This window comes from Musa acuminata, chromosome BXJ1-10 (assembly GCF_036884655.1).
Source record: "Musa acuminata AAA Group cultivar baxijiao chromosome BXJ1-10, Cavendish_Baxijiao_AAA, whole genome shotgun sequence".
In the NCBI taxonomy this organism is placed as follows: domain Eukaryota; kingdom Viridiplantae; phylum Streptophyta; class Magnoliopsida; order Zingiberales; family Musaceae; genus Musa; species Musa acuminata.
The window spans coordinates 20,061,444-20,089,272 of record NC_088336.1 but is presented as its reverse complement, the minus strand read 5'-3'; the positions used below and the strand labels follow the sequence as shown (position 1 = coordinate 20,089,272).

Here is a 27,829-nt window from a genome sequence, read left to right as displayed (position 1 = left end):
TGGTTCTTATCCTCTTGCCTCTCTTTTCCTGTCATCCCATTATATTCCTCTTTTGTCGGCTATTCGACAACAGATCTTAGTTTTTTTATGCTTGTACTAGCAAATCATCAAAGTAGGTGGGTCTACTAGAGAGGAAACTTATGTGGATTTTGTGCAAACAAGTCTCTCTCCTCCTCCTTTTACACCAGTGTCGGATAAGCTGGTAAAACCTCGTTGGGGTGAATTCCCAAGAAGCACTTCAGAAACAAAAGAAAAGTTCAGCTTGCAGATGGGGACAATCCAGAAACCTTTGTAAACACAGGGTAGAAATCTCTTTATTTTCTTCACTATGCATCTGTTTTCAGTACAGAAAATAAGCAAGGTAAATCCCGCTAAACAAACAACTCACAGTTCTCCTTGGGAATCCGAAAAGAGGGAGATCATACTACAATAACAAGACGCCCTTCGCCACCTGCGCAGCCACCGTCACCATCAGCGGTGGCCTGGGAGGGGCATCACCAGCAGCAGCGTGAGGACCAGCGCGAGCAGCCACATCACGTAGACCGTGAAGATGTGCATCACGAAGGCGGCCTCTTCCCCCGGCGCAGGGCTGTTCTCAATGGAATAGTAAAGGTCGCACAGGCAGAACACCATGACGAGGAAAACAACCTGGCTGACGACGTTCCGGCCTTGTGCGTCGTCTCGCGGACGCGCCCCCGCATCAACCAGGAGGAGCCCATCCATGATCGCCGAGCAGTGGATAAGATCTAACACTAGTTCGGGTGGAGGCGACTTGCTAAGGTAGGGAGATGCGGGCTACGGGGCGCCGGATATATAATCGAGGAAGTCGCACGAAGGGGAGGGGTGGTGAAGGCAGACCTTCTTGGAAGCTGCGTACGTTTTCCGTTCTCACGTGACATTTCCACCCCCATATGCCGACAACTGACTGCATGAACTCTCCGCACCATTGGATGAAGCACCGTTGGTTCTTCGGGCCCACATGCTTCAAATCTCGCGGCCGATCAAGATCTTGCACCACCCGTCAACTCCGTTCCTTCATCTCAGCCGTCCATACAACATGATCAAACTAATTTGTTTATGTGCGCTGATACGCACCGAAACCAAAGCCAAGGTCGAAGGAATATTTATTGCTTCGTGGTGGGGCCCTTACGACATCCGACGACTGGGAGTAATCCCCTTGACTCACTCGGGCACGTGACGTTGCTCGTGACGTTGCTCGCAGCGGACAGCCAAACTGAATTGCACGTGTCCACGTCTCGACGCGTCTCCAAGTCTTAAGAAGGAAGATTGCTCCTCGAACCACAACCACGCAACATTTTTGCGCCCCACACACGTCAGTAATGCTTCCACCACCCCTCTGTTATTGGACAGAAATTGTGGGACCGGTGAGTCGAAGTTAAAAGCGTGTGGATTGCGCGTTCAAGTGTTTCTTTTTGGTTTTCACTTGTTCTCTCTCCAACTTGTGGTTGATCGCCATCCTGCCATCGCAGCCGCCTCCAATGCTCGCCACGTGTCCTCCAAGCCACCGAGCCCACTCAAACTAGAGTTATCGTATTATAGTCCTTATAATTCTAAAATATGTCACTTCGCTACTCGCATTCCAGCATTACACGCTTATAAGGGATCTATATGTAAGAATCCAACGGATAAAGCTTACATATACATCCTTGTATAAGGGTTTTTGTAGAAATATTAAGGTGTAGAGGATGTAAAGATGTTTCGGATTGATAGGGATGAGCACGTGATATATGGCTTCTGAGGGACATGTTCGCAACTTGGCCAAGGAAGCTGGAAGTCCACCAAAATAAAGGCTTGAATACTACTCCGCCGCCGCAGCAACAGCAACACCTCGGACGGCCATCGACACCAGCCCGCCGCCTGCGGATCCGCTCGTCCTCCTCATCGCTTTCTCCGAGGATCTAGGGCGGCAGCGAAGGAGGCGGAGGAGGGGATGGATGCGTGAAGGGGAGTGGTGGGAGGGAGATGAGAGGGAGGGGAAGATGCGAACTATCTGCGACGTCTGCGAGAGCGCTCCGGCTGTCCTGTTCTGTGCCGCCGACGAGGCTGCCCTGTGCCGGCCCTGCGATGAAAAGGTCCCTCCTTGGTCCCATTTTTATGGTTAATTTTGTTATGGGATTTTCCTCTTTCTTGATGTTTGAGTGATGGTGTTGCTGATCCGGGGTTCTCGAAGATCGGACTCGTTGAGATTTTGGTGGGGTTGTAATGAAGCTGGTCGATTGTTGTGATGTTGCCCTTGGACAGTTTGAAGGAATGCAGATTGTTAAGGTCTTTGAGTAAATTTAAGGCGCGTAGTGCTTCTTGATGGGGGTCAAGCGATTAAGGTATGGCAGGAAGTTGAGATGGATTACTAATAAGTAGGAACTCAATGCACAGTAAGTTTAATAGTGCCACCTATTCTGAACATTGTTCACGAAAAAAGACAAAGAATAGATTAATGGTCTGAGTAAATGATTTGATGAGCGCCGCATTAGGTCTAGCCAGGTATGATAAGTGTAAACTGGATGGTATCAGAGGATATCTGCACAAATAGGGTTTTGTGATGGGGTAAATTGACTTGTTGCAAGGGAAGTCACCCTTTAGCTATTGGGTTGGTAGAAGTCTTATGTTGCTTGGCTGATGTTGGAGCGCTCACCCATGTGCAGCTGCTGATGTTGTTTCATGCTGTTGTTAGTGTAAAGCAGCTGATGTTCATCAGATGCTAAACAGCTGATACTTACATATTTATGTGAATTTTCACTAAACATTCGAGACCCACTTATAATTGGTACTAGTCATGATTCATACCCAAAATGGAGATGAAATCCACTAAAACTGCTGATCTCACCATTTAAAACTCAACGATCCTGGCAAGACATGATAATTGAACTGTTCTTTGCAGAGGACATGGACCTTACACCCTTGAATAATATTGGCAAACTGAAGATATCCGAGTTCATGGATTTAAGATTGAAATACTGTAATGAGGGATCCTCATTGAAAGTGCAATCATGCATTCACCTAGAGCGTTAATGTTAATCTTTTGCTACCTTGAATAAATGGTTAGACTAGAGAATTTATGTAGGATAAGAAACATGCAATTCAATTGTTGCTTGCTTTCTATTGATTCTAAAAGCTGGCAGCATGCTACATATATCTTCCTTACGAAGTATTTTATTTACTACCTGTTTCTGCCTTCGCTTCTTCAACTAATAAATCTTTGAGATGCTAAGTAGACACAATCTAGTAACTACATAAATTAATCACAAGATGTGTTACGAGCTAATGGCTCCATCTCTGGCTGATTCTGTGTAGCTAGTTTTTGTTCCTTGTTATCTGGATATGAACATGTGTTACAGAGATGATAGATGTGTTTACTGGTACAAGCGAGCTTGGGAACTTTTGATATGTAAAATCATGGATACATCAATAAAAATACAATTGCTGCTCTATATTGTTGTCGAACATCCTAGTCTGTGATAAAACCTTCTATTTGTAATTTAGAAAAAAAAACCAATTGTGTAGAAACTAGTGTTCCGTACTTGATTTCTGACTGCAAGATACGATGTTAGTTCTCATCTGTAACAAGCCGCATTAATTTTGTAAAAGTTGTTGATATATAAGGAAAGTAATCCGAGAATAAGCATGGAAACTGACCATGACTTTGCTAGGCTTCATGATAGACTTTGATGAGAATTTGGAGGTAAATGACAGGTTTCATCATATTGCAGAATTTCATCTGGGCAACTTTTGAATTTTGAACCAAGCCTAACTCCTAAGCCAGCTATACCAAAGCCACCTTGAGAAATATAAACCCTAAGAAAAACTAAGTTTTGAAATCTTTAGCCAAGCATAAAATATGAACTGCTAAACTAAGGTGCTAAATATGGTATTCTACTAATGGCTATTTATGAACTATGAAGAATACCATTGGAATTTAGTGTAGTGCTAGACAGTGATGAAGTGTAAAAATACAACGTAGAATGCACATTCTGGTGCTGTGGTGCATCACATAAAGTAAGGTGGCAGAATTGAGTGAATGCATCCCTTGGGACATATGCCTTGTCTTGTAAAACATCAAATGATCAGTAAGAAATAGACATCACTGGGGTATCATTGTTCCCATGCAATGTACACTTACTATGATGGTAGTAATATCAAATGGCAAGTGTCAAGCACTAGAGTAATATCAAGTAACTATAACCCAAGTTTTAAGTTTCCAGTACTGGATCTGTGCCAGTACATGGCCAGACCAGTATGGGTCCTGTCCATATTAGCATATTGACACACAATACGCTTGTATATACTGCGGTACCAAGGAGAGGAGGAGGTGGAGGAGGAGGAGGAGAAGGAGAAGTACCGAGATGTCACGGACTTAGCTGGATTTGCCTAAGTCGTGCGGCACCCTCGCGCGTCCGTCCGCAAAGGTCAGCCTCCCCGAAGCCTCCCATTGTCCCTTAGGACCAACAAAAGAGGGAACGGGTTAGAGAGAACGCCTCAATCGGGATCCACAAGCAAACATCTCTGAAAAACACTTCATAGACAATGCAAATTACAAACAGACTTTACAAGCTCCGAACAGTTGCACAACAAAGGGTAAAATGGTCCATTACAGACCGAAAAGCTCTCGCACGTGTCCACATGACACAACCTTTATTTACAAGCCTAAAGAGGCCACCAACCTAACTCAAATGAGACTTTGAAGCCTTCGGCCGGCCCTCTATATGCTGTACAAGGCATGAACATGCCAAAAGACACGGACACACATAAGCATTACATCCAACATCTCGTTTAGAAGTTTGTCCGTGACATTCTCCCCCACTTATCCCTTCGACGTCCTCGACGAAGCCTTTGTGAACACTGCAACTCTTCGCCTTTGCTGAGTCTTCAATCTTCCGCTCCAGCTGCAATGCGCCTCCTGGCTCCCAACTGCTCTCCACTGCTGTTTTTGAGTAGTCGAACCTTTGATCCGTCATGCTGCTTCAACTCGCCAATGACTCTGACTCTGGTGTGGGGTTGGCTAAGTTGTGTTGATCCTCGTTGATTCCTACGGATCCACCAAATGAAGGAAAAGACCATCCTTACTGCGCCAGTCTCTAAAAAATTCTACATGCTGCTTGAACTGGGTGGATGCTTGTTGGAGCTTTAACGAGCATCGCTTCGCAAACTTCTGAAGTTTTGGGTCCTTCCTCCACAAAATCTGCTCGTTGACTCTTCTTTCAGTTAGTTGTCACATCCAAGTAGGTTCGCATCACTTCCGCTTTCGATTGGCATTTCGTTGGGAAATGAAGTGGAAAATCTACTCTCAGTAGCACTGATCACCGTTGGTGAGGATTTGACAACTATTGTCTTCCATTATCTTCGAAGGGTCTTTGAACTTGTGCAGAGCTCCTCTACTGGATAGATAAGAGAATTGGGGTACTCGGTTTCGCCCATTCTCTTAAGAGTTGAGAAGGCAAAGGTTACTTGACTTCGCCCGCCTCCTCGATGTTGTACTTCATGCATCGAGCTGGTTACTGGCCTTCGCCTGCTCTTTGCTCACACTTCTGAAGCACTTGAAGTGTTTGCACTCCTTGCGTTGAGTTAGCTACTGTGATTCACCTTCTCAATGCCATCGAACTTTTGGAATGCAGGAAGTTTTCACCCCAACTTGGAGTAATTCTCTGATAGATGAGGTCGCCTCTGGGATTGTACCGTCTTCTCCATCAACCCTGCCGCGTACTCCACTGAGTAGCAAAGGTACAGCACCGCGTACTGCCTGCTTCGTTCCCTGGTCGTGCACTCTTGTATGACCCGAAGTCCTTCACTTACGGCTATCTTGATGAGAAACTTATTGACACCGGTCTTACGAAGTTTCTTGGCCTCTACCCTTCAGCCTTGTCTTGGTACTTGGAGATTACCTCTGCATGCTCCACCTCCTCGGCCCCTTTCACGACCAAGCGCTCTCCCTCCATGAGAGCAAGGGATCGATGACTTTCACGGAAGTCCCGCCTCTGCGATACCATGGCGCTGCCATGCCCATGGCCCTACTATCTGTCGCCTCGCATCTGTATCCCTTTTCTTCACGATCAGTAGATATGTCTCCGTGGCACTCCTCTGAGTCCACCTCCATTCTAACTGATGCTTGATTTTGGGTAGCTAAGTCCCTCTGTACTCGTCGTCGCTTCCTCGCCCCTTTCGACCTCCTGCTTCAACACCTCTGTGTTCTGCAAGCAGCTCCCTTTGGTCGATGGAAAGACAGACTGCAACTCCCATGCATGGCCTCTGCCATCATGATACAGAGTTTGCACCGATTCTGTTCTCCTTAGCTTCCTTGGTCGCAACGTTCGCCTACTCGACCTTGTCCTCTGACTTGTCGGGCTCCCTTAAGCGAATATGAGCTCTGGAGTAGTCCAACTCTCCAACTGCTTCGATCATACCTCTGCATGATCAAGTCCCTCCCATGGGACTCACTGGCACTTGCATTCGAACTTTTCCCTTGGTGGAACACAGCCCCCATATGCTGATGACCAAGGTTTTCATCCGATGCAAGATTCGATGCACGCACGGAAGACCCGCCTCTGCGGTACTATGGCCTCCACTCCTTGAATCCATAGCCCTTCTTGCCGTCGTGTTGTTCACCGAAGTGGAGCTTCCAGTAGCTCCCGATCATACCTCCATATGATCTAGTCCCTCACGGGGTGAGGTTTTGTGTATCGCATTGCCACGAACTGTTCCACCACGATCCGCTGCACCATGTCGCCTCCTAGTGACATCTCCATTGCATTCTGATCCTTGTGGAATAAACTCGAATTGTGAACCCTCCATGTGTGGCCTCTGCCAATACATCGCAGTCCACCTTCGATTTTGTTCGCTCCTTTGGCAATCGACCTTCATCCACCCACTCTTGGGTTACACCTAGATGAAGCACCGCTCTAGGACAGTCCGTCGCCTAGTAGCGCTCCCGAAGTCCACCGACTTCACTGTAATTTGTGCACCATTGTCTGGATCCTGGGCCTCTGCACCTACCAGCACAATCTCCGCTGCGCACCGCTTCCTGCCTAGCAACTTGAATGGCAACACTGTGGCATATTCTTCAAGAGTACCCGCCTCTGCGTCCTCTTGCCCCGTGCTAAGGCCTTCTGAACCCAACTTCGCCTCTGCAAATTGAGTCGTCTTAGTTCCTCCATCAAATGCTCCTCCGAGATAAGGTGCATGTGCCCCGAAGCTCCCTTCGTCTTTGGCACCATGCAAGATGAGTCCACTCCGACAGAATGAATGGCCCATGGAACAACATGATCCTACTCTTGCCTCTGCAAGAGTTCATGTCCTTGACCTCTGTCTAAGGAAAGCACCGTGCCTCCGCTCCATGTTCCAACTTCTATGCTGGCTCCCTTCATGCGGCTTGGGTACTTCGCCAAGTTACACCCAAGTCGCTCCGCTCCTCGCTTCTGCATTGAGTCGATGGTGGCCCTCGTGCCCACCATTCCACGGGTCAGCCCTCCCTTGAGTCCGATCTCCATATCGACTTCAAGTGTGCCTTCGTTTGAGTTGCTTTAGGTCGCTCCCCCACTTGATCTCGCAATGCATCCACCAATGCATTCTTTCGAGCGAGATCATGCGACAACTCATTGTCGCTTGCTCAGTCCATTGAGCTTCGTGGAGTTGTTGTTTGTTGAGGTACTCCTCCTCAACATGTGAGGTCCGTCTCACATGATTCTCCCTCTGGAGAGCCGAGACTTATCCCTCCTGGATAACGGTCCCATTGGAGCAACATCTCTCTTTGTTTCGGAGACCACCATCCCCTTGGACTACTCCAATCTACTGAACAAACTGTGCACTGTTCTGCCTCCTGCAAACGCACTTGCTAGATTGCGACTCCACGTCAATACAGCCCCCGCTGCACCACTCAAGGCCTAGCAACATGCTGAACTCGCTGCACCCTTCAGCCTCCTACGGACGTATCCTTCGCATGCCGAAGAGAAAGTTTCAATGCTTCATGGCGCCGAGTCTCGGCCGCCTTGGGATGGCCACGAACATTCCATCGTTCGCATACAAGGCCATGCATGAGTACCGAATTCTTCGAGTTAGCAATTCCCCTCACCTCTGTGAGCTTTGCACAACTCTTTCGGTCGTTGAGCAACTCATTCCACCTTGCATGGTCTCGTCCTTTGCCAAGCGCCTCGCTTGCCTTGAGCACCATCAAGTATGGTTGTCAACGTTGAGCCATAGCTCAAACTCAGCCATCCCAACCTTTATGCGCTTCGCATTCTTCCAAGCTTGTCTGTTCTCGTGGTGCCTCTCGCGCGAAGGGTTGGCCATTCCTCTGAATGCCAATCTCAGATGCTCGCTCCTCTGAGCGACTCCTTTCCCTACATCTCTATGCCCGTTTTCCCCCAAACGGTCGCGCGTGTGCTGACTGCCCTCAACGCAGCCCCGCTAGGTCCCCCACGTTTGCATGCTAAGTGTTTCTATGAGTGCTTGTCCCGCTCTGATACCATCTGTCACGGACTTAGCTGGATTTGCCTAAGTCGTGCGGCACCCTCGCGCGTCCGTCCGCAAAGGTCAGCCTCCCCGAAGCCTCCCATTGTCCCTTAGGACCAACAAAAGAGGGAACGGGTTAGAGAGAACGCCTCAATCGGGATCCACAAGCAAACATCTCTGAAAAACACTTCATAGACAATGCAAATTACAAACAGACTTTACAAGCTCCGAACAGTTGCACAACAAAGGGTAAAATGATCCATTACAGACCGAAAAGCTCTCGCACGTGTCCACATGACACAACCTTTATTTACAAGCCTAAAGAGGCCACCAACCTAACTCAAATGGGACTTTGAAGCCTTCGATCGGCCCTCTATATGCTGTACAAGGCATGAACATGCCAAAAGACACGGACACACATAAGCATTACATCAACATCTCGTTTAGAAGTTTGTCCGTGACAGAGAGCTAGGGTGGGCAGCCGGACCATCTGGAAAGGGTCAGTCCACATCCTTGTTCATACCCAGACTGGTAAATACCGGCCGGTATATATCAATACAGGCAACACCAGTTTCCTTGCTATTATCCAATGTCACAAATGTTCCAAGTCCTTGTTAATTTGTTTGTGATGTTCGCGATTCATCAACCATGCATGTATATATAGTCATGGATAAACTTTTATTGCAGTTACATTTTTCAGCTATCTTGGAAATATTACATTTTCACTAATCATGCAGTGGGGGTTTCTCTTCCAGTTTGTTCCACCACAAAAAAGAAAAAAAACCTCACATAGCACTAATATATGATCAGCTAAAAGAATGACTCAAAAAGGCAGAGCGAAAATTGAATATTTTTTTATTCATTTGGCTACTTGTCTTTGTTGTCTAGACTTCTTTTACTTTTCATTTTATAGTTCATTAGAGGTCAGCCCTTGGCATGATGATAAGGTTGTTTGTTCTATTGTGACCAAGGCATCATGGATATGGGTCTTCGAAACAGCCTCCATGATGGTAATGCTGCATATATCTAACTCTGATGATGTTGGCCAATGAAAAGGAGTGTCCAAGAAGATTTAGTTCACGTTGTGAACCTTGCCTACAGTCTCATTGGATTGGTTAACTTAATTAACTATATAGCAATGATTATTATGGATTTTCCTGGATAACTGAGTATTTCTTCTCAAAGGAAAAAGGAGGCCTGTAACATTGTTAAAAGGTGCTAAATAAAGAATTGTGGGAAGCAGAACACTGGCATATAATGTAATAGCTTACATGAGCATTTAAATTGCTGTAATTAAGAACCTGAAAACCAGGAAGAGTTGATTAAAAAAAAAAGAACGAGAAAAGATGTAAGTTTCCACTACAAACTAATACACAAGTACATGAAAGCGTGTATAACCAACATTTAAGTCAAAAGAAACCAAATTTGAACTTCAGAAGATCTGTAGAAAAAGGTATCTTGGTTTTGGATAAGTAGTTTAAATATAGCACGTATATAGTGGTCTTTGTGTGAGATACAATCCCTTCTTGCTATTGTTACGTGTTGCTTATCCTATGCATGTTAATTATACTCTCTGAACTTCTCTTAAGGTGATCAATAAGCTATGTCCTCTAACATGCATTTCATTTTGTTTTAATTTGGAAAATATCGATAAAATCATTTTGTGCATATAGCTATGAATGAATAAGTGGATGTATGATTTGTGGTTTATCTTTATGTATCCTTTAAGTTAATCAATATGCATGTCTATACACATAAACGTCGATGCCTATATGTCACTTGATGTTTCTATACATCACTTGTGCCTGAAAGAAACTTTAATATTCTGTTAGTTTGGAAGACAGACATGTACAAGCATCAAAATTTTCTATATTGTTCTGATGAAGATTTTTAACTATATGCTCATGTTCATTAATGAACATAGACTAGTGCATGCATCAAAATTTCCATACTTTTATGTCGACATATGCATATGTGTACATGTCATATGTCATTTATGTTATTTGCTTATCTCCAATTAGAAAGCAAACCAAAACTCTATTTGCTGCCTAGGCTTCTTCCAAAGATATGTGGTAAAACTCGTCTAAATCACTGGTAACTCTTGAAATTGTCTCTGTAGGTTCACATGTGCAACAAACTCGCTAGCCGGCATGTACGAGTAGGACTTGCTGACCCCAGGGAAGTTCCTCGCTGTGACATATGTGAAAATGCACCTGGTATGTTTGTTGTATCTTTCTTAAAATGCTTTTCCTGTATACTAAGGGCCCAACCTGATCACTTTGTATCCATGTAGCTTTCTTTTACTGTGAGATAGATGGCAGCTCCTTGTGTCTGCAGTGTGATATGATTGTGCATGTTGGGGGAAAGAGAACCCATGGAAGATATCTATTGCTGAGGCAAAGGGTTGAGGTCCGTCAACTATGTTTGGAGGACATTTAGATAGTCTGAAATTTGATTATACGTGTTTTCATATTGTAGTTTCCAGGCGATAAACCTGGTCATATAGAAGATCTAACAACAAAAGCAAAGGACCCTGTTGAACATAGGAGGGATCACACAATGATAATGAGAGAGAAAATGAAAAGTCACAGGCTCCCTGCTGATCCTTCTTCAGATGCTAGCAATGATCGTGATGGTAATATCGATTCCAAAATGATTGATCTTAACACGAGACCTGTCCGAAATCATGGGCAATCTTCCACTACCCAGGTGTGGTTTAGTTCCTGAGCTTTATCATGGCTGAAAATTATATCTACGATGAATGTTTGCTGACTCCATGATTCATTTGCCTTTCTTCCTGATCATCTAAGGCTCAGAATATGGATCCTTCAAGAGATAATAATCATGACTCTCCCGGTGTTGGTGTTGTCCCCACGGGTCATTTCCAAAGCGACCCATAGAAGCAATGTATGTTTTTAAGAATTTGCATATGTAAATTTGGTTTTTTTCTGCCATTGTCGGTTGAACATGTAGTCGAGTCTCATTTGTGCTGCATGCAGAGGAAAAAGGCACCTCTGTTACTCTCTTGCGTTTGAGTTGTAATGCATTTCCTGAATATTTGGTTCATCCTGGGTCTTGTTGCACACAATGTGAAGTTCTTCAATCTGAATGATTGCAGCTTATTTGCATTAAATGTGTACCTCCGAGAGATTATCTTTAGGTTTCGGGTGCCTTTTTGAAATTTTCTTAATGTGCTTTGAGTATATTCCTTTTGGAGTTTGGTGACCACAAAACAAAATGATCTAAGCACAATCTTAAAACAATGTTATATGTTTGGGACAGTCCATTTCTGCTTCCAGCCATTGTTCATCAATTATCAACTGCTGATACATTAGTCATGAACAGTGGATTAATTCGAATTTCTATTTAAAGGTTCGTATTATTGTTGTTGTTGCTGTAGTAGAATATTTGTTGAAATTTTTCATCGCAACAATTTATTGTAGCTGATGCAAATCCCAATGATGGATTCTTGATTTCCAATTGCCTATTTAGGTTGAACCAATATTTGTTTCCAAGACATGTTCCTGAGTGCAAGGGGAAAACAACTTATGGGTTGTCACCTCAATACCATATTTGTGATCACCTTTTGATCCCAAGATATTCCACAGATCCAAAGCAACAAAATGGATGGTTGCTGGAACAGTATGGAGGTCATCACTGAACATAGCATGATGCAGGAAATTATCACATACATATTAAATCTACTCAATGCAATTCAATCTAATGAGATGACAGTTTGTATTATTACTGACTGCTCATAGCAAAAAGTACATTCCACTACTATTATTGACTGCTTATGATTGCCAACATGCCTGCTCAGTCAAATTGGCAGCCTTGAAAACATATAACAAAGGAAGTAAACAGCTACTGAAACTAATTGAATCATGAGTATTTCTTGTTTTCAATCAAGTCAGGGCTGTACTTGCTACATGGAAGAATAGATCTGTATAAAAAAAGAAATAGAAGATGGCTTAGCTGTGGCAGAATAAAAGTCTCCATGAGAAGATGATGATGACCTGAAGATTGTTCAAGGGAACGAGTAAAACCGTAAGCAGTGATGAACATCACTGAGATGATTTGAGTCACTACAATTCCAAAGTGTCAGACTACCAATCTCATCTTGTGGGCACCAACAGTGCAGCTCAAAGGAATCACAAAATCGGTTGGGAATCAGCAGGAAAGTTGAGCAAAAGCTGGTCCAAGGCAAATAAACCATTGATGAACTCCGAGCATTTCAGGTAAGATTTTCATTAAAGCTACAGCTGCAGAAGGCACCAAGAACTGAGCTTTTTGTGACTACTACTTGGGGGATGATAGTGAACAGGATATCAAGCCTCAAGCTGCTGCAGAATTTCTTGTGCAGCACAAAGATATGAAGAGTGACCGCTGATGATGTCAGTAACATCAACCTAGGAATTGTTAAAAGAACATCTGAATTATAAATATATGTCAATGTATGGACAAGCAATGATGCAAGAATTACAAATCCATACATTTTCGATTCCAGGCACATTGACATTTTGAATGCCAGCCAAACCATGGGTCAGCATACTGTACTTTGCCAAAACTGTCAGTTTTAAGAAAACAGGGAAGGACATTCTCTTCTCAAGAAAAAAAATATTACCTTGCTCGGAAAGTTATTCCGAGGATCCAGTCATTTGTTGAGAACACGTTCACGAATCTCCCAGCAACGATCTGCACAACATTGCAAGTACGATAGGGCATGCTGCTAATGGACCAGCTTTGAATGAAATCATCACGCTTGCATGAGAAGTGACAGAAAAATCATTAAAGCATGCCTCAGAAGATTAAGATTATTCTGTTTATAAGAAAGTAAAATAACTTAAGACTATGAGGAAAAAATTTGAATTGACTTCTGCATCATGTCATCTAGAAACTAATAGCCTCAATTCTCAAATGCCTTGTTTCTCCATAATATCTCACAACCTACAATTGATATTGATCATTGCATTTCTTTAAAATGTAAAAAAAATTAACTGATACACTTTCAGTACATCTAGTCAGTTACTGGCACTTGATGTTGTTCACTTCTTAAAAAGATGCAAAGTTGATTTCAACATATATAGGTCCAAACACAATTAAATATAATGTACAGTATGAAGTTTCATTTCAACTACGTTGATAGAAATATAGTAAACAGTTTGTTGTGTATATGTGAAGATCAATATGCTAGTCATATACATTTTTAAGTGTCAATATAGAAATGGAAAAAACAAGTATGAGACTTTCGTACTTTCCTAGCACCCTCCCAATTTTCTCCACTGACAGAAATTGGTGCACCAAGGAGAAAAACTCTTTCTACGAGACCCTCTGCCCATTTAAAAATAGATCAGACATGCTGAGGAGCAATAAAAAATGAATAACATAGTACAAATTACCGTTGTTTCCTGACTTTGACAACTCTTCCAAGCACTTAAAGATGACCCGTGCTCCCAGTGAAAAGCCAATAAGGGTTACTGGCCTGAACAAGAGTTGTAGCAGTTAAACAGTCTGTTGGACTCCCTGAAGTTATTTAATTTAAAGGTTAACAACTTTTCTTGGTCACACACCTGTTGCCCTGCAATCCCTTCAACAATGCTTCAGCAAGAAGTTTTCCTGCTTTATTTGATCTGGATTATGACAAATAGAAGTAATATGGTCAAGGCGATTACTGAATGCAGTACAAAGACTATCAACAGTGACTTCTGTTGTGTGTGGTAGTTGCACCTATCAATCGCAATTGACCATTTGCTGTCTATAAATTTTGTGGCCGAAAGTAATGTAGTTGGCCAAGAAACTGCAGTCACTAGAGTGCTTAAGACAGTCATCATCGCACCTCGCTTCATTAACTCCTTTGTAACCTCTTCAGAAGGATTTTTCGTGTCAAAGATCTAATTGTTAGTGTCATTAACAAATAAAACAAGAAAACACAAAGTAGCCAAAATTACTTGATGTAATCCAATCTTGGATTGCATTGCTCAATGCAATCAAATTCTTTGACTCCCATCTAAGAACATACCTAAATATCAAAATAAAGCACATTTAGGAAAACTAATTGAACAAAGCAACAAGAGAGCATCTATGCATTATTTCCTTTCTGGTACCCTGTTGAACATATGTCTAAAAGAAAAGGTCAAAGAAATAAAATAAGATCTAGATGGAAAGACTATCAATAGACAGTCCTCACTCTCTCTTAGGTAGCTGCTTACTTGTTACAATAATTATTTAAAAAGTGTAATATCTGACTCGAGAAAGGATAAAAAACTGTGAGAAATCATTTCCATACAATAAAGTTACAAGTAAAGAAAGTTCTACATAGTTGCACGATAAACAAAATAATGAACAAGGCTTCAATACCAGTCCTTGAGGTAATTGTATGGCGGGTAATACCATATGTCGGTAAGCCCCAGGGCTGATTGGTATGAATCAGCCGAATAAGGAGGTGTATGAGGAAAAGGAGGAAGAGGTGGAGGAACTAAAGATGAAGAATAAGGAGAAGAGAGGAAGAAAGATGAGGGAGAGATGGTAAAGGCAGTTACAGGAGGAGGGGATAGAGTCTGTAACATCGGTGATGGAGGCAGAGGCTAAAGGAGGAAAGAGAGAGGAGGGGGAGAAACGAAAATATACTGAAAGCTGTTTTGGCAGCTTCCAGATTAAGGCAGCTTTCAACAACTATTTAGTCTATCAACGTACATCTCAACAGATGTTGAGGTTGTCATTGACCAGACTTCAAATATATACACATGTACAAAACTCACCTGTTTCAAATCAAACAGTGAATTTTTGAAGAGAAGCAAATTTACAACAGTCAATCGTACTCATAGATCTGTCTCATCCACAAATGAAGTTCAGTTCAGACAAATATCCATAAATCAATATCTTCCTCATATTTCATGTTTGATTCCACACTCCATGGAAGAATATGTTCTAATCACTCTTCTTCCCACCCCATGCTCACCTTTCGATCACCCATTCTTGCAACATAAGACATGCATATAACCATCTGTTAGTTCAACTGCTTCTCTTATGTATCTGACTTCTGATTTACATCAAGTAAATGGAAACAGGGTGGACATTACACGAGGCCCATCCTATCCTATGAATGTTGAATCATTTAAGGATTATGAAATATTGGCAAAGGAAGCTAGATGATATTCTCAAATGAACCAAAAATTCAGAATCTTTTTTGGATTGTCTGATTATAATTGGTAGCATATTTACAGTACAATGTTCCCTCAAACAGCATTACTCTTGTTCTTAGTGTATGAATGTAATTACTTATCAGCATTATCTGTGTTTACATCCAATGCCTTTCATACACAACCATATATACTATCATGTAACACTTAGTCACATACTGTTCTGTTTTACCAAGAAAAAATGCCACCGTAGTGTCACGAACGGTCGTCGGTCACCTGCAACAACTCCGTTCAACGAACCGTTCGTCGCTCTCATCTACATGTACAGTTACTTGGCAGCCTGTTTTGCCTTGGTTTTGAGTCATTTTGCTTGTAAAAATGTAAGTTCGAATAAGCTGCAGCGTTACAAAGCGACCGCTCACCGAACCGAGCAAAATAGCCCCAAAACAGCTCCGTTTTCGTGTGCCGCGGGCTGATTTCTGGAATTTGCCTCCGCTCACCAAAACATCAGCCATCTCAGCCCCTTTGAATCCCCCGGGTGGCACAAGGCTGGATGGGGCTTCAGTATAGTACCGGGCGTTGAACACTCATTCGCAAGTTCGCACGTTGCCTTGACGGGAACTTGTTGTCGCGCCCGGGACTCGGTGAGCAGCTGTTTGTGGGCTTGCAGCTGTTCGTTCAACCTTCTAAAGCCCTTGTTTTCCCCCTCTCCCTCTTTTCTCTTGTGCATGCAAGGTGCTCGCTGAATTGCTTGTAAAGCTTCCCCTCTTTTCGCGAGACGTCGGGACTTGTTCGTTGCTCGTTCTTTCGAACTAATAAACTTTCTCTTTTACAGGTCCTTCGGGACCTGCGAGAGGTTACAAGTGGGCTGATTTTTGCGGAGCAATATCGCAAGGGCGAAGCGCGACTTAGGCAACGCAAGCTAAGTTCGCGTCTTGGCCGCAAGGGTGCCTCACGCCTTAGGAAATTCCAGCTAAGGCCATGACAGTAGAGCAGTAAATTATATTAATCACATGAAAATCACTTATACATCAAGTTGATTTCCAGCAGCCTAGCTGAAAATACACTCACTCATTTGCTTTCGTAAGTGAAGAAACATAACAAACAAAAAAAAATCATAAACAGTTTATTCTGGAAATATGAATGTTGAACAAGAAAAAGAGAAAGAATAATCAGTATGATGCAAAAAAGAATTCGAAGTTCAGTATCTGCAATGTGCAAACCATAAAGCAGTAGAAAAGGCAAATGGTATTCATGCAAAAGAAAGGAAAAAAACAATTGTATACAGTCTACCTCTCCAAGTTATTTATTATTGCATCCCAGGGTCTTACAAAGTCTTCTTCCTCAAATACAAAACCAGAAACATAGATACCAACTGCTAAACACTGTAAAGGAAGACAGAAATGGAATAGAGTTAATAAGATTCAGGATTCCCCAAAGACAATTATTTTTGGATGCCACATGGGCATAACAAGACAGCTGAACTTGAAAACAAGAAATTGGTCAACTCCTTCAGAATTCCAAACAAGAAACTGCTGAGAAAGAATGACTTACACCCTGGTTATGATTTTCTCCAATTGGAATAAAATCGAACTCTTCAATATCTCCAACTCTCCTAGCCATTTTGCTCCCTGCAAGACCAGCGCCTGCAGCTGTTTTCACAAATCAATACAAGATATCAGTGACTACTTAATGAGTTCGAGTACCTCAAGGAAAACACAGACAAATAGCATATAATATCTTCCCAATGCAAATCTCACAAAAATGAAAACTTGCTTATTTATACAACTATTGGAAAAAATATACAGCTCTAGCAACATTTATGCAGGAATGATCACTAAATGCACAATATTTTGAAAACCATCAGAAGCTAACCTCCAAATGATGCAGCAACAGCAACTGAGCCAGCGGCTGATCCAGCAACAGTAGCTGCTGCAGCAAACCCACTTGCTCCAATAACGGGGACTAAGGTTCCTAATGTAGGAGCTAAAGCACTAAATCCTGCAGCAATTGCTGGAGCCGCCAGGCCTGTTATTAAAGATGGAATAAGATTGGAATGGAACCATTTGCGCTTCTGGTAAATTGTTCAACTGGCTAAAAAAGAATTTTATGGCGAATTAGCAAATCTGGTACCTCCAGATATTGCTAACACGGCTCCTCCAGTCAATGCAGCTGCACCAATTATGCCACCACGTTTCCATCTAGACCACCTGCTTTCTGCTGATTCACCCTCTTCAGATTGTACTTCCTCTTTCAATGATGCAATAGCAGAGCAAGCAATTATTATCTCCATAGCTTCCTATAAAACCAAGCTTAAGATTGGAGCAAGCATGAAAACATCTTACAGTGATAATAAAGATTAGAGAAACTGAGGAGAGAACATGTATACTATCATGAATACACAAGTTGATGTTTCTGATATGGATAAATACATATTTAATTTTAGAACCTCATTAAGTTCTCATGAACCATTAGTATGAATTAATTAAAAATAAATCATTGCTCATCATGTAAATAGTCAATTTTGACAATATCACAATTGCTGGCTCTCTACTGCTCCAAAGTTAGCAGGAATAAAAGGAACTACCATGCTCTCTTTTTACTTAAAAATGTCATATTGTGGATGCCACAGAGATTCGTGTACTCTTAATCTGCAAGATATTTGACCAAACATGAAGACTCTAGTATATTGTGGAGTCTTTGGATAAGTGACAATTACTGTGAGACATAAACATATTAGTTGCAATTCCCAGCTTCCATACCATACAGTATATTATTGCAAGGAAAAAAGGTTTCTCATACTAGTATTTGAAGGAAACAAGAAAATATTATTTATGCTAAAAATGTGCTTCTATATTTTCAGAAGTGGGAGAAAGAAGACCAATTAAATTTCACATGTGACAGTGTAATTATCACAAATTGAGAAAGAAGAAGAATTGAGTATATTCATACTATTAAGCTATAAATATAAAAGCACAGATCTCAAAGTTATAAAGGGTTTTGGTCAAATTTTACATGCAGTTTTAACAATACAAACCATTTTTATCCACTCAACACAAATCCATTTTGCCAACAACCTTAGAGCAACACGGTGACGAGCATCATAACCCTTCCTCTCTGGAGGACTTTTCTTGTCTTGAGGTGTATCAGCTAAACAGGCAGAAAGAAGCTCAAAAAGAAATGTCAATTTCCGTTGATAATTCTCTGGAGTGTCCACTAACATGGATTTTTCATCACCAAGGCATTTCAAATGATGAGATGTCTCTTCTCCTTTGGGCATAGCTTTCATCGTTCTCATTTGAAATATTTCTGAAAATCTAGATGTCACATCAGAAATTTTATGATTTGCAGCAGAAGCACCTGTGTCATCACATCTATTGTTAAGCTCCTGTTGCTGTGTCTTAGATCCCTCAGCTGGATCAGCATCTGTTTGCAAGCTTAGTGCCATAGAATCAACTGCTTTTGCGAAAGCAACCTCTTGATCTGATTTTTCTGAAGATGCTCCGTTGCAGTCAAAGATCGTCCTCAAGAACTGAGAATGCATGATAAAGTAAGAGGAGGATTCACTATCATTGGGCAAAAATGCATGGTAAGGTCTACAAGTAAATTGAAGTTGCCTTGAAACAAGGTGGATTATACACTCTCAGAACAGAGAAAAAACAATCAGTTTCTTCTCCTTGCTAATGTTTCTAAAGTAAGAATACAGTATCACATAAGAAAAGATGAAAAATGAAGAGTGGCATAACAAAACTTTCAGCACATCTCAAGTAAATATATGTTTTTTGTGTGCATAATTATGTATGAAAAGCATTTTATAACAGGTAGATTAAGCCAAAGGATACGTTATTTATCTTATGTGCATCTATTAGATAAAAAAATTAAGCTTCCTGAAATCAATATAACAAGTCAAATATCAACAAATCGAGGCATTTCCATATCTCAATTTTGATGAGGAAGTTTTCGGAACTTATCGTAGCGCTTAATCTCACTTTGCAACCAAATGATGAGTAGATAGAACAAAAGAAGTTGGAACGTACCCCATCTATGTGCCGTTCTGGTGAAGAAGAAAGAGCGGTTTCCTCCAATTCAGCCCACACCTTGGAATCAATTTCCAGAAACCTACATGAGATCATCCATTCAGATTTATTGTAACTCGCTCAAAGAACTACCAATCCATGAGGCAAAAAAGAGACCGGAAGACAGGACGGAGAAGGCCGCGGGACTGGTGTGTCCAAAGCCGGGCGGCGGGCTCGGCACGGGTGTCGTCATCCGCCGCAGCAGAGGAAGAGGAGGAAGCGAGAGGCTGGGCCTCTTGTTGGAGCTGAGCATGGCGAAGGGCGAGGGCAAGGAGCGCCGCGGCGGCGTACCTCTGCGCGGGGGAAAGCATCGAATTGGCCATGGATCAAGGCCGTCGACGGTTCGTGAGGAAGGTCGGAGTGCAACAGGGCTCGGCGGCAAGGAATAGGGGCTCGTCGTCGTATTCGACCGAGCAACCCACCGTTCTTGTGGCACACCGGGAGACTGGGGGAGCGCTCCATCTGTCGCGCGGACCGTGAAGCAGAGAGGCCTCGTGGCTTCCGGCGCTCGCACCGGCATCACAGACGAACTGCTTGTTGAAATGCGACACGACGATAATGTGGTGATCGATCGAGCGAACCGATGAATTGGATGATCGTAAGCCTCCCATCTCGCTTAACCCAAATTGAACCCGGTTTGGAATCGATTCGAACTCGAATCGGAACCGATTTCGATTGAAGCGATATATATTTATGTTGATACTAATTTTTTTCTATTTTATTCGTGAGGAATGAGTTACCCGTGAAAGTTTGTATGGGTGTCGTGGTCTCACGTCCGATCTCTGAACTCTCGCCCTTCAACCCGTTCACTGTTACATGCGATCGCATGTACTCCTCGCCCAACGCAGCGTACCTTGCGTCCTTCAACTGGGAGGGAGTGCATCAATCCCAGTTAATTCGCCTATTTAAGAGCAAGTTACGACTCGCAAAGCCGTGTCTTCTTCTCCATACCTTGCCTTTCTCGCCAGTGCCGGAGATTTTTTTGCCTCTTGCCATCGGCTCTGGCCTCCGAGCTCGAAAAAAGAATACTTTGGTGGAGTGGAACCGAGAAACCTAGTGAGGGGTCAAGGAGTCGGGGAGATGGCGGAGGAATTACCCGACGGTGTTGGTGCGGGAAACCCGGGCGTAGAAGGCGGCGGCGGCGAACCAGGGCAGCCAGCTACGGCAAGAACTCTCAAGGGGAAATCCTGCAAGGGATGTCTGTACTATTCTTCGCTCCTCAAATCTGGCTCACGTAATCCCGTCTGCGTTGGGATTAGCCGGACTCTTCCAACAGGTTCGTTTACCCCCGGGAAATTTTTTTCCTTTTTGCCTCTAATTTTGGTGGAGTTTGAGGTTATTAACTGGGATTCCTATTCGTAGCCGCATAACTTTGACAAAGCTAGAAAGATGCAAGCTTTAGTTGAAAGTTTTGTACGCTTCGTGCATGTTGTAATTGGTTTTAAATTGAATATTTTTATTCTGGAATATAATGGAAATATTTTTTTTATCAGCATTCATATAAAGTAAAAACCCTTATCATTGATTGTCTTGCTTGACCTAATTGATAGTGATGCACAAAATTAGAGAATAATTGCCAATCACTCATTCAATATAATTGTAGGAAAAGCTGAATTGTGCATCATCTTATGGATGTATAGCCAGCCATTCACTGATTCATTATACCTGTAGGAAAACCTGTTTCGTGCATCATTTCATGGATGGAAGTTGTACGATGGTAAAATTGACTTTTGGAGGTAGTCAATTATATACCTCCATTCAGGGATGATCGAGGATAACCATCACTGGTATCTAAGTCCTTACAACACTTAGGGGCAAACAGAACGCCTCTCTATATACAAATAGGGGTACATATTTCTGCCCTTAAATATGCTATACTCAAAACAAATACTTTTTATGCAAATTGGGAGAGCTCTTTCTACAACTGAAGTACAATAACAACATCCATTAAGAAGCAGTAATGTTCCAATAATTTGGAGTCAGCGACATGAATCTTTTTCACCATGGAGCTCTGTTTAGAGAAATGAATGTAATTTTGTCTAGACCGCTTCATACCACTGGGTATTTACTGATCCATGCGTGAACTAGCATGCAAACCGCTCCTTTTTGGGTGGTAATCCCAAACCGTTTTTTCTTCTTTTTTTAATCACTTAACACTAACCCGTCACCTACCCCTGTCCTCACCTCCCTCGGGGGGTTCCCTTCTCTGTACTTCCTTCATCACCCCCCTCGTGCCGCCCACAACTGCTGGGTCGCTTCCTCTGGATGGTGCTAAATATTTTTCTCTCTAAAAAGTCAGCACTTATTTTCACTTACAAAAGTGTCAGTCTGAATGGAGACTAATTCCATCCCTACTAGTTCCAATGCAATTGATGACAGATATCTTTTCCTTCAAAAGCATCATATGGAGACAAATATTTCCACCACAACAATATGATCTAGCAAGTTAGTGTAAGTTCGTTTATGGGAGAAGTTCCAGAATGTTTCACGCGTTCTGTAGATCTTTTTGTTGTTTACAGCTTTACACATCATTGTGCATGTGATTCATTACCCCATTATCATGGCATTCAAACAATGTTATGCCCTATGGTGCTTGGAAGATTTTTTTTAATATGATCTTTTTTAGAATGAAACGACACAGGTTTGTGGCTTATACCATGTGGGATATTGTATTGATGAGATGTTTCATGAAAATGATTTGTAATATAAAGTCAAAGGAAAGAACTACCCAGTGCTCCCATCAATACAAGGTTTCAAGAGGTTCAATATATGTGACCTTACCTTTGCAAGAAGAGAGGTTTCAGTTGAATTTGGTCACTGAGATAGCAAAAGAGCAATCCTACTATGATGTGATGCGTCGCTCCATCTTATATCAGATAGTTGTCATGAATTATATCACTAAATTCAATTTATGGATTGTTATGCTTTGGTTGATATGATCAAAGATCTATGTGTTATAGTTATAGGCAAGGTCTGCCATACCGAATCGTACCGCCTGGTACTGGCGGTACGTACCAGTCCGACAGGCTACCGGTACGCGGACCGCCCGCGACCGGGCGGTACGCCCAAAAAAACCCCATATCGGACGATACGGGGTAATATCGGGCGGTAACGGTCGAAATTTCGATCGTTACCGCCCGGCACCACTCGGTATCGCCCGATACCACTCGACAACGGTCGAAATCGACTGTTACCGCACTGTAGCAGTGCTACAGTGCTCCAACGGTCAATTTGACCGTTGGAGCCCTTTCTCCTCCTATTTAAACCATTCTTCTCTCCCCTATTTCATTATACTCTCTTAAACTCTCTCTCAAACTTTTTTTTTCTCTCCTAAACTCTATAAAAACAACGATTTGTGAATTCAATCGAGGCTAATTTGGGAAGATTAAGAGGAAGAACTTTCTAATCAAGAGGTATGTATTCGTTTTCTTTAATTAGAGAGTAATTAAGATATTTAAGATTATGATTAGTGTGCTTCATGCATAGTAAATATTGAATAATATTTATGATAGTAAAATAAGTTTTATTAAGTTTTATTAAAATTATTTTAATGATGATTTAATCGAAATTTGTTTGATTTTATATCAATTCAATGTCTTTAATACCTATTAGGGTATTTGTCATAGTGGTGAAAGAGAAGTAATTAGTAAAAAATTAGCTATATTAATCGTATAATTAGTGTAGATAAATGATGATTTTATCATAATTTGAATCATATTTGATTAAAATTACATATTTAATGTTTCTTTTATGTGTTTAACATATATATGATGGTAAAATAAGTTTAATTATATTTTATTAAAGTTATTTAATACTGCGATTAGTCATTTTAATGATGATTTAATCAAAATTTGTTCGATTATATGTGATTATTGAATTCATTTGAATTTTAGAGTTTATATTGTAACAAAATAGTCTAACAATTCAACTGATTTTTTTGTAGATATTTCAATCTATAACGGGCTGAAATACGAACCTCGAACAAGACTACCTCAAAGCCCGAAAAAGATATGTAATACTATTCTTACCTAATTTACATTGATTTTGTTAAACTTATACTATTACTATATTTATTTGTAACTTGAAAACAAGGATTGCCATACCGACCCGTACCGCCCGGTACGGGCGGTACGTACCGGTCCGATGGTATATCGGCACGCGGACCGCCCGTTATCGGGCGGAACGAATAATAATAATAAAATTAATATATGTATATTAATATATATTAATAATTTAAATAAAATCGAGGCGACGTCGCCGAGGCGACGCAGCGCCTTTCTCGGCGACGTCGCCTTTTTCGGCGACGTCGCTATATATATATATATATATAATTTAAATAAACGTCGCCTCGGCGACGTCGCCCCGTGTGGGGAAGGAAAAGGCGACGTCGCCGAGGCGATGCGACGTCGGCCAATAAAAAAATAAAAAAAAATATAATATAATATATATATATACATATATCGCTCGGTATACCGCTCAGTATACCGAGCGGTATACCGTTCCGTACCGTACCGAGAGATCGTCGAAACTCCGGTACGGTACGAAATTTCAAACCTTGCTTGAAAACCCTATCATAAATTTTTTTTTAATTTTCAGGTATTTTCGGAGGGTTAAATCGGTGAAATCAGGTGTACCGCTCGGTACACCGTACCGTACCGAGCCCGGGTCGAAACGTCGGTACGGTACGGTACGGCGAACCTTGGTTATAGGTTCATCTAAAATTTAGATGGCATCTCTGGTTCCTACTATATAATTGTAAAAGGTTTTGTTATGGTCAGTTTATGTTTCCACTTTTGTTTATAAGATTTTGCTAGTCACAACCAGTTAAATCTTGCATGAGGAGTATCCCACTTGATTAATTACTAACCATAAATTCTTATGACCAGCACCTTTATTCATTATGGGGGAGTCTGAAATGAAAGCTACACAAGATGGGCACGATCTGTCAGATTTCAAGTATGCCTGCATTGGTTATTCCATTTTCGTGGATAACAATGATAAGCAAGAGCACCGAGCACAGTTGCCATTTTGTGCTGGCATTGAGGTTATTCCTTGTTTAATATGTGTTTTGGTTAATTAGGCTTTCTTCTGTAGAAGTATATGTCTCATACACTTTACACTTTCTTACATTTTGGTGAACAACTGTTTAATGGAAGTGATACATAGTTACTGGTAAAATTTTGAATTTGCTGGCCAATAATCCCAAAAGCTTAAGTATTTATGGAAGGAACTGATATCTTTACAAGTTTTAACATCCCTTTTTGGGTGCAAATAGCATTAGGTTTGAGAAGTGAAACTGAACCCGCAGCGCATGGTGCAAGCCAATTAAGGAGAAGTTTATCTTCCTAATAGATAAACTGAACCTCAAGCTCATGGTTCTCGAAAGCATAAGTTTCTATGTTTGAATGCATGGTGCTTGAAAACATAGTCTCACGACCCCAAGCGCATGTACAAGCTAAACTTTAATTGCTTTTACTTGTGCTTCACTTCTGTATGAATCGAGGGGCTTATTAACGCAATTCATTGTCTGGATTTTGGGGTGCACCTCAAGATTTTGCCAGTGTGAGATATTGTTCATAGACAGTAGTTATGAAATTAAATAGAAGGAAAGCCTGAAATGTCTTTTTGTTGAAATGTGCATATATGTGTGCTTTAGTTGTATATGAAGAAGAAATTCTGATTCACTGTGAAGTTTTTCTTTTCTGAAATGGCTAATTATTGAAATGTGAATATATGCCTTCTTTAGTTGACTATAAACAAGAGATATCTGATCCACTGTCTAGTTTTGTATGAGTGCAACGCATATGCTCATGCATCATATCGTGAAGCTAAGAGATTGTTTTTCTACCCTTTCCCCTTCCCAGCTATTAGTGGAGAAAAGAGTGTCAACCTCTGATCATGTTGCTGCACCAGTTCAAAAGGAAGGTACTTTATATATTATGAAATTTTCAATTTTTTATACTGTATGGAAAATTTGGTTTTTAGAATGTCTTTTCACATGATTATGATGTGTGTTTAATAGTTTGACATTTTTCGGCAATAGGTTAAATTCTGGGATGCATTGTGACTCTAATGTCTAATGTAATGGTGGATAGTTTTTATGAAGATGGGAAGGGTAGTCTTAAAGACCTTGTTTTCAATTGAAAAAGGCCAACTTCCAGGAGCTCAGCATACTAGGTCTGTGGTATCATCTTCTGTTACATTCACCATCCACCTACAGATGTAAACACGAGGGAACAAAGTTCTAGATATTTTTTCTAGTTAGTCGTAGATATTTTTTTAATATTTTCTTCATTTCTTTCTGCGCCAACTTATTTGAAATTAAGAGGTTTTTTTACCCTTTTTTGCATTGTATTTGAAATGGTACACTGGTTAAGAAACACAATGAAAATTTCCTGCAGAATTTGAATGTGTTTCTGGGTGTAAACAGATTGATAATATAAATGCAGTAGGCCATAATGTCATGGTACCTTCCCTATAAATAGGCATTACAACTGGCTTTGTCAGTGAAAGAAAGTGGGCAGAAGACTTTGACGAGGAGGATACCAGCTGCTTGCAGGTTAATGCGACCTGCATGGCAGAGGGTTCTGATGCAAGATTGCTAGATATGTGTTGGATGAAAACTTGGTTGGTAATTGGTTTTATTGGTCAGCGTATAGGATGATTCAAGCAAGAAAGGAACATCGTCAAATATGATTTACAATTTTTCTGGTGGAAGAAGTATGGGTTTCAGTTTGATACCTACCAAACTTAAGTGTGCCTATTTTACTTTTTGTTCAAATTACTCTGATTTTTGTCAGTCAAAAATGGATAACAACACCTGCCATGAATTATATGTTGCATTTGACCATTTCATCGCCTCCTCCATAATATTTCTGTCATGATTATGGCACAATTGTTCAAGTTAGTTGAGGGTTGTTGCCTGTTGGTTATTTATAGCTTGTGCATTACTAAGGCGTAGGTTTCACTTATTGATCAGTGTAAAATCTTTGCCGTGACTTAAATAACCACATAAGTTACAAGTGTCATTGGTTGCCCATAGTTCATGCCGTAAAGCACGTCAAGATTTTCTCAACTAATTCATAATTATCTTGATATATGTGATTTGTTGTGTGGTACTTGTAGATGCTACCGCCCGATTCCCATTACAACCACACCAACCAGGTCAATCTTCGGCAGAACTTCTCAGCAGGTAATGCATTAGTTGAAGATTTATCTCCTTTTATTTCTTTTGCAGTAAAGGTTCCAAGTTGAGCAATGCTGGTCTGTGTGAATGCAGGTTTAGAAGGAATGCTGGAGTGGTAGCTTCAGGTGTGGCTAAGAACCTGAACAAAGTGGGAAATTACATAAAGGATAATATTGATGATATATTTTACCCTTTCCGCAAGCCACCCAAGTAGCAAAGCCACAAGTCCAACATCGAGCAAGAGACCAAAGAGAGCAAGCCACCCAAGTAGCAAAGCCACAAGTCCAACGTCGAGCAAGAGATCAAAGAGGGCAAGCCACCACCCAAGTAGCAAAGCCACAAGTCCAACGTCGAGCAAGAGATCAAAGAGGGCAAGTAGCAAAGCCACAAGTCGAACATCGAGCAAGAGATAAAAAGAGGACTGCAGCACATTACTGTGTGAATATTGCTAGTTTAAAATTACAACCTTAGATTTGTCCAAATGCTAAGAACAATTGTAGCTCGAGTACTCGAATCGTCATTTGCCTTCAAAATTTTATTATTTGTAGTCAGTAACTATCCAAAACACGAAGAGATTTATCGGTGATTCTATTCTGCTTGACGAAGGGATCACTTTCGTCGAATGTACTTAACATCAAGGATTTTAACATATGTTGATTGGTATTTGTTATTCTAATTATCAAATATTTTTTATATTTTTATTATATTATTCAATGATATTAGATGTGGCATATCTCAACGTGTCATAGTATTATATCAATCGAGAGGTCACTGAAGTCAGTAATGCTTGCCATAATGTCTGTTTAAGCAATTGTGCAGTTATATATATATATATATATATATATATATATATATATATATATATATATATATATATATATATATTCGAAATAAATATGATATTTCATTTATCCAACTTATTGTCAACGGAGAGTGACGCCGTGGCATCCAATTTATTGCAAGAAGAG

General features: G+C 41.3%; 3 protein-coding genes across 8 annotated transcripts; 2 read left to right on the top strand and 1 right to left on the bottom strand.

The window, feature by feature from the left end:
- The first annotated feature begins 1,857 nt into the window (after window positions 1-1,857).
- LOC135595393 (B-box zinc finger protein 19-like) lies at window positions 1,858-11,619 on the top strand. 2 transcript variants are annotated; one of them, XM_065086240.1, is made up of 5 exons: window positions 1,858-2,093; window positions 10,580-10,676; window positions 10,754-10,869; window positions 10,939-11,169; window positions 11,277-11,619. In XM_065086240.1, the coding sequence occupies exons 1-5, from the start codon at window positions 1,956-1,958 to the stop codon at window positions 11,358-11,360; spliced, it is 666 nt and encodes a 221-aa protein (XP_064942312.1). In that variant the 5' UTR covers window positions 1,858-1,955; the 3' UTR covers window positions 11,361-11,619. The 2 variants fall into 2 exon arrangements, with proteins under 2 accessions (XP_064942312.1, XP_064942311.1); XM_065086239.1 differs by having other exon boundaries at window positions 1,869-2,093; window positions 11,271-11,619.
- A 709-nt stretch (window positions 11,620-12,328) lies between these two features.
- LOC135595392 (uncharacterized) lies at window positions 12,329-20,244 on the bottom strand. Of its 4 annotated transcripts, none has more exons than XM_065086237.1 (15): window positions 19,793-20,240; window positions 19,637-19,718; window positions 18,637-19,131; window positions 17,733-17,898; window positions 17,475-17,627; window positions 17,154-17,251; window positions 16,893-16,984; window positions 14,409-14,479; window positions 14,188-14,323; window positions 14,031-14,090; window positions 13,860-13,942; window positions 13,715-13,791; window positions 13,085-13,155; window positions 12,954-13,011; window positions 12,329-12,869 (listed from the first exon to the last, which is right to left on the bottom strand). In XM_065086237.1, the coding sequence occupies exons 1-15, from the start codon at window positions 19,996-19,998 to the stop codon at window positions 12,789-12,791; spliced, it is 1,929 nt and encodes a 642-aa protein (XP_064942309.1). In that variant the 5' UTR covers window positions 19,999-20,240; the 3' UTR covers window positions 12,329-12,788. The 4 variants fall into 4 exon arrangements, 3 of the variants coding, with proteins under 3 accessions (XP_064942309.1, XP_064942308.1, XP_064942310.1); XM_065086236.1 differs by having other exon boundaries at window positions 13,085-13,221; window positions 19,793-20,073; XR_010480369.1 differs by lacking the exon at window positions 13,715-13,791 and having other exon boundaries at window positions 12,788-12,869; window positions 19,793-20,243.
- Window positions 20,245-20,559: 315 nt separating this feature from the next.
- On the top strand, window positions 20,560-27,567 carry LOC104000460 (uncharacterized). Of its 2 annotated transcripts, XM_065086241.1 has the most exons (6): window positions 20,560-20,951; window positions 23,619-23,687; window positions 24,562-24,719; window positions 25,540-25,600; window positions 26,801-26,867; window positions 26,955-27,567. In XM_065086241.1, exons 1-6 carry the CDS (start codon window positions 20,756-20,758, stop codon window positions 27,073-27,075), a joined length of 672 nt encoding a protein of 223 aa, XP_064942313.1. In that variant the 5' UTR covers window positions 20,560-20,755; the 3' UTR covers window positions 27,076-27,567. The 2 variants fall into 2 exon arrangements, with proteins under 2 accessions (XP_064942313.1, XP_009420792.2); XM_009422517.3 differs by lacking the exon at window positions 23,619-23,687 and having other exon boundaries at window positions 20,598-20,951.
- The last annotated feature ends 262 nt before the right edge of the window (window positions 27,568-27,829 follow it).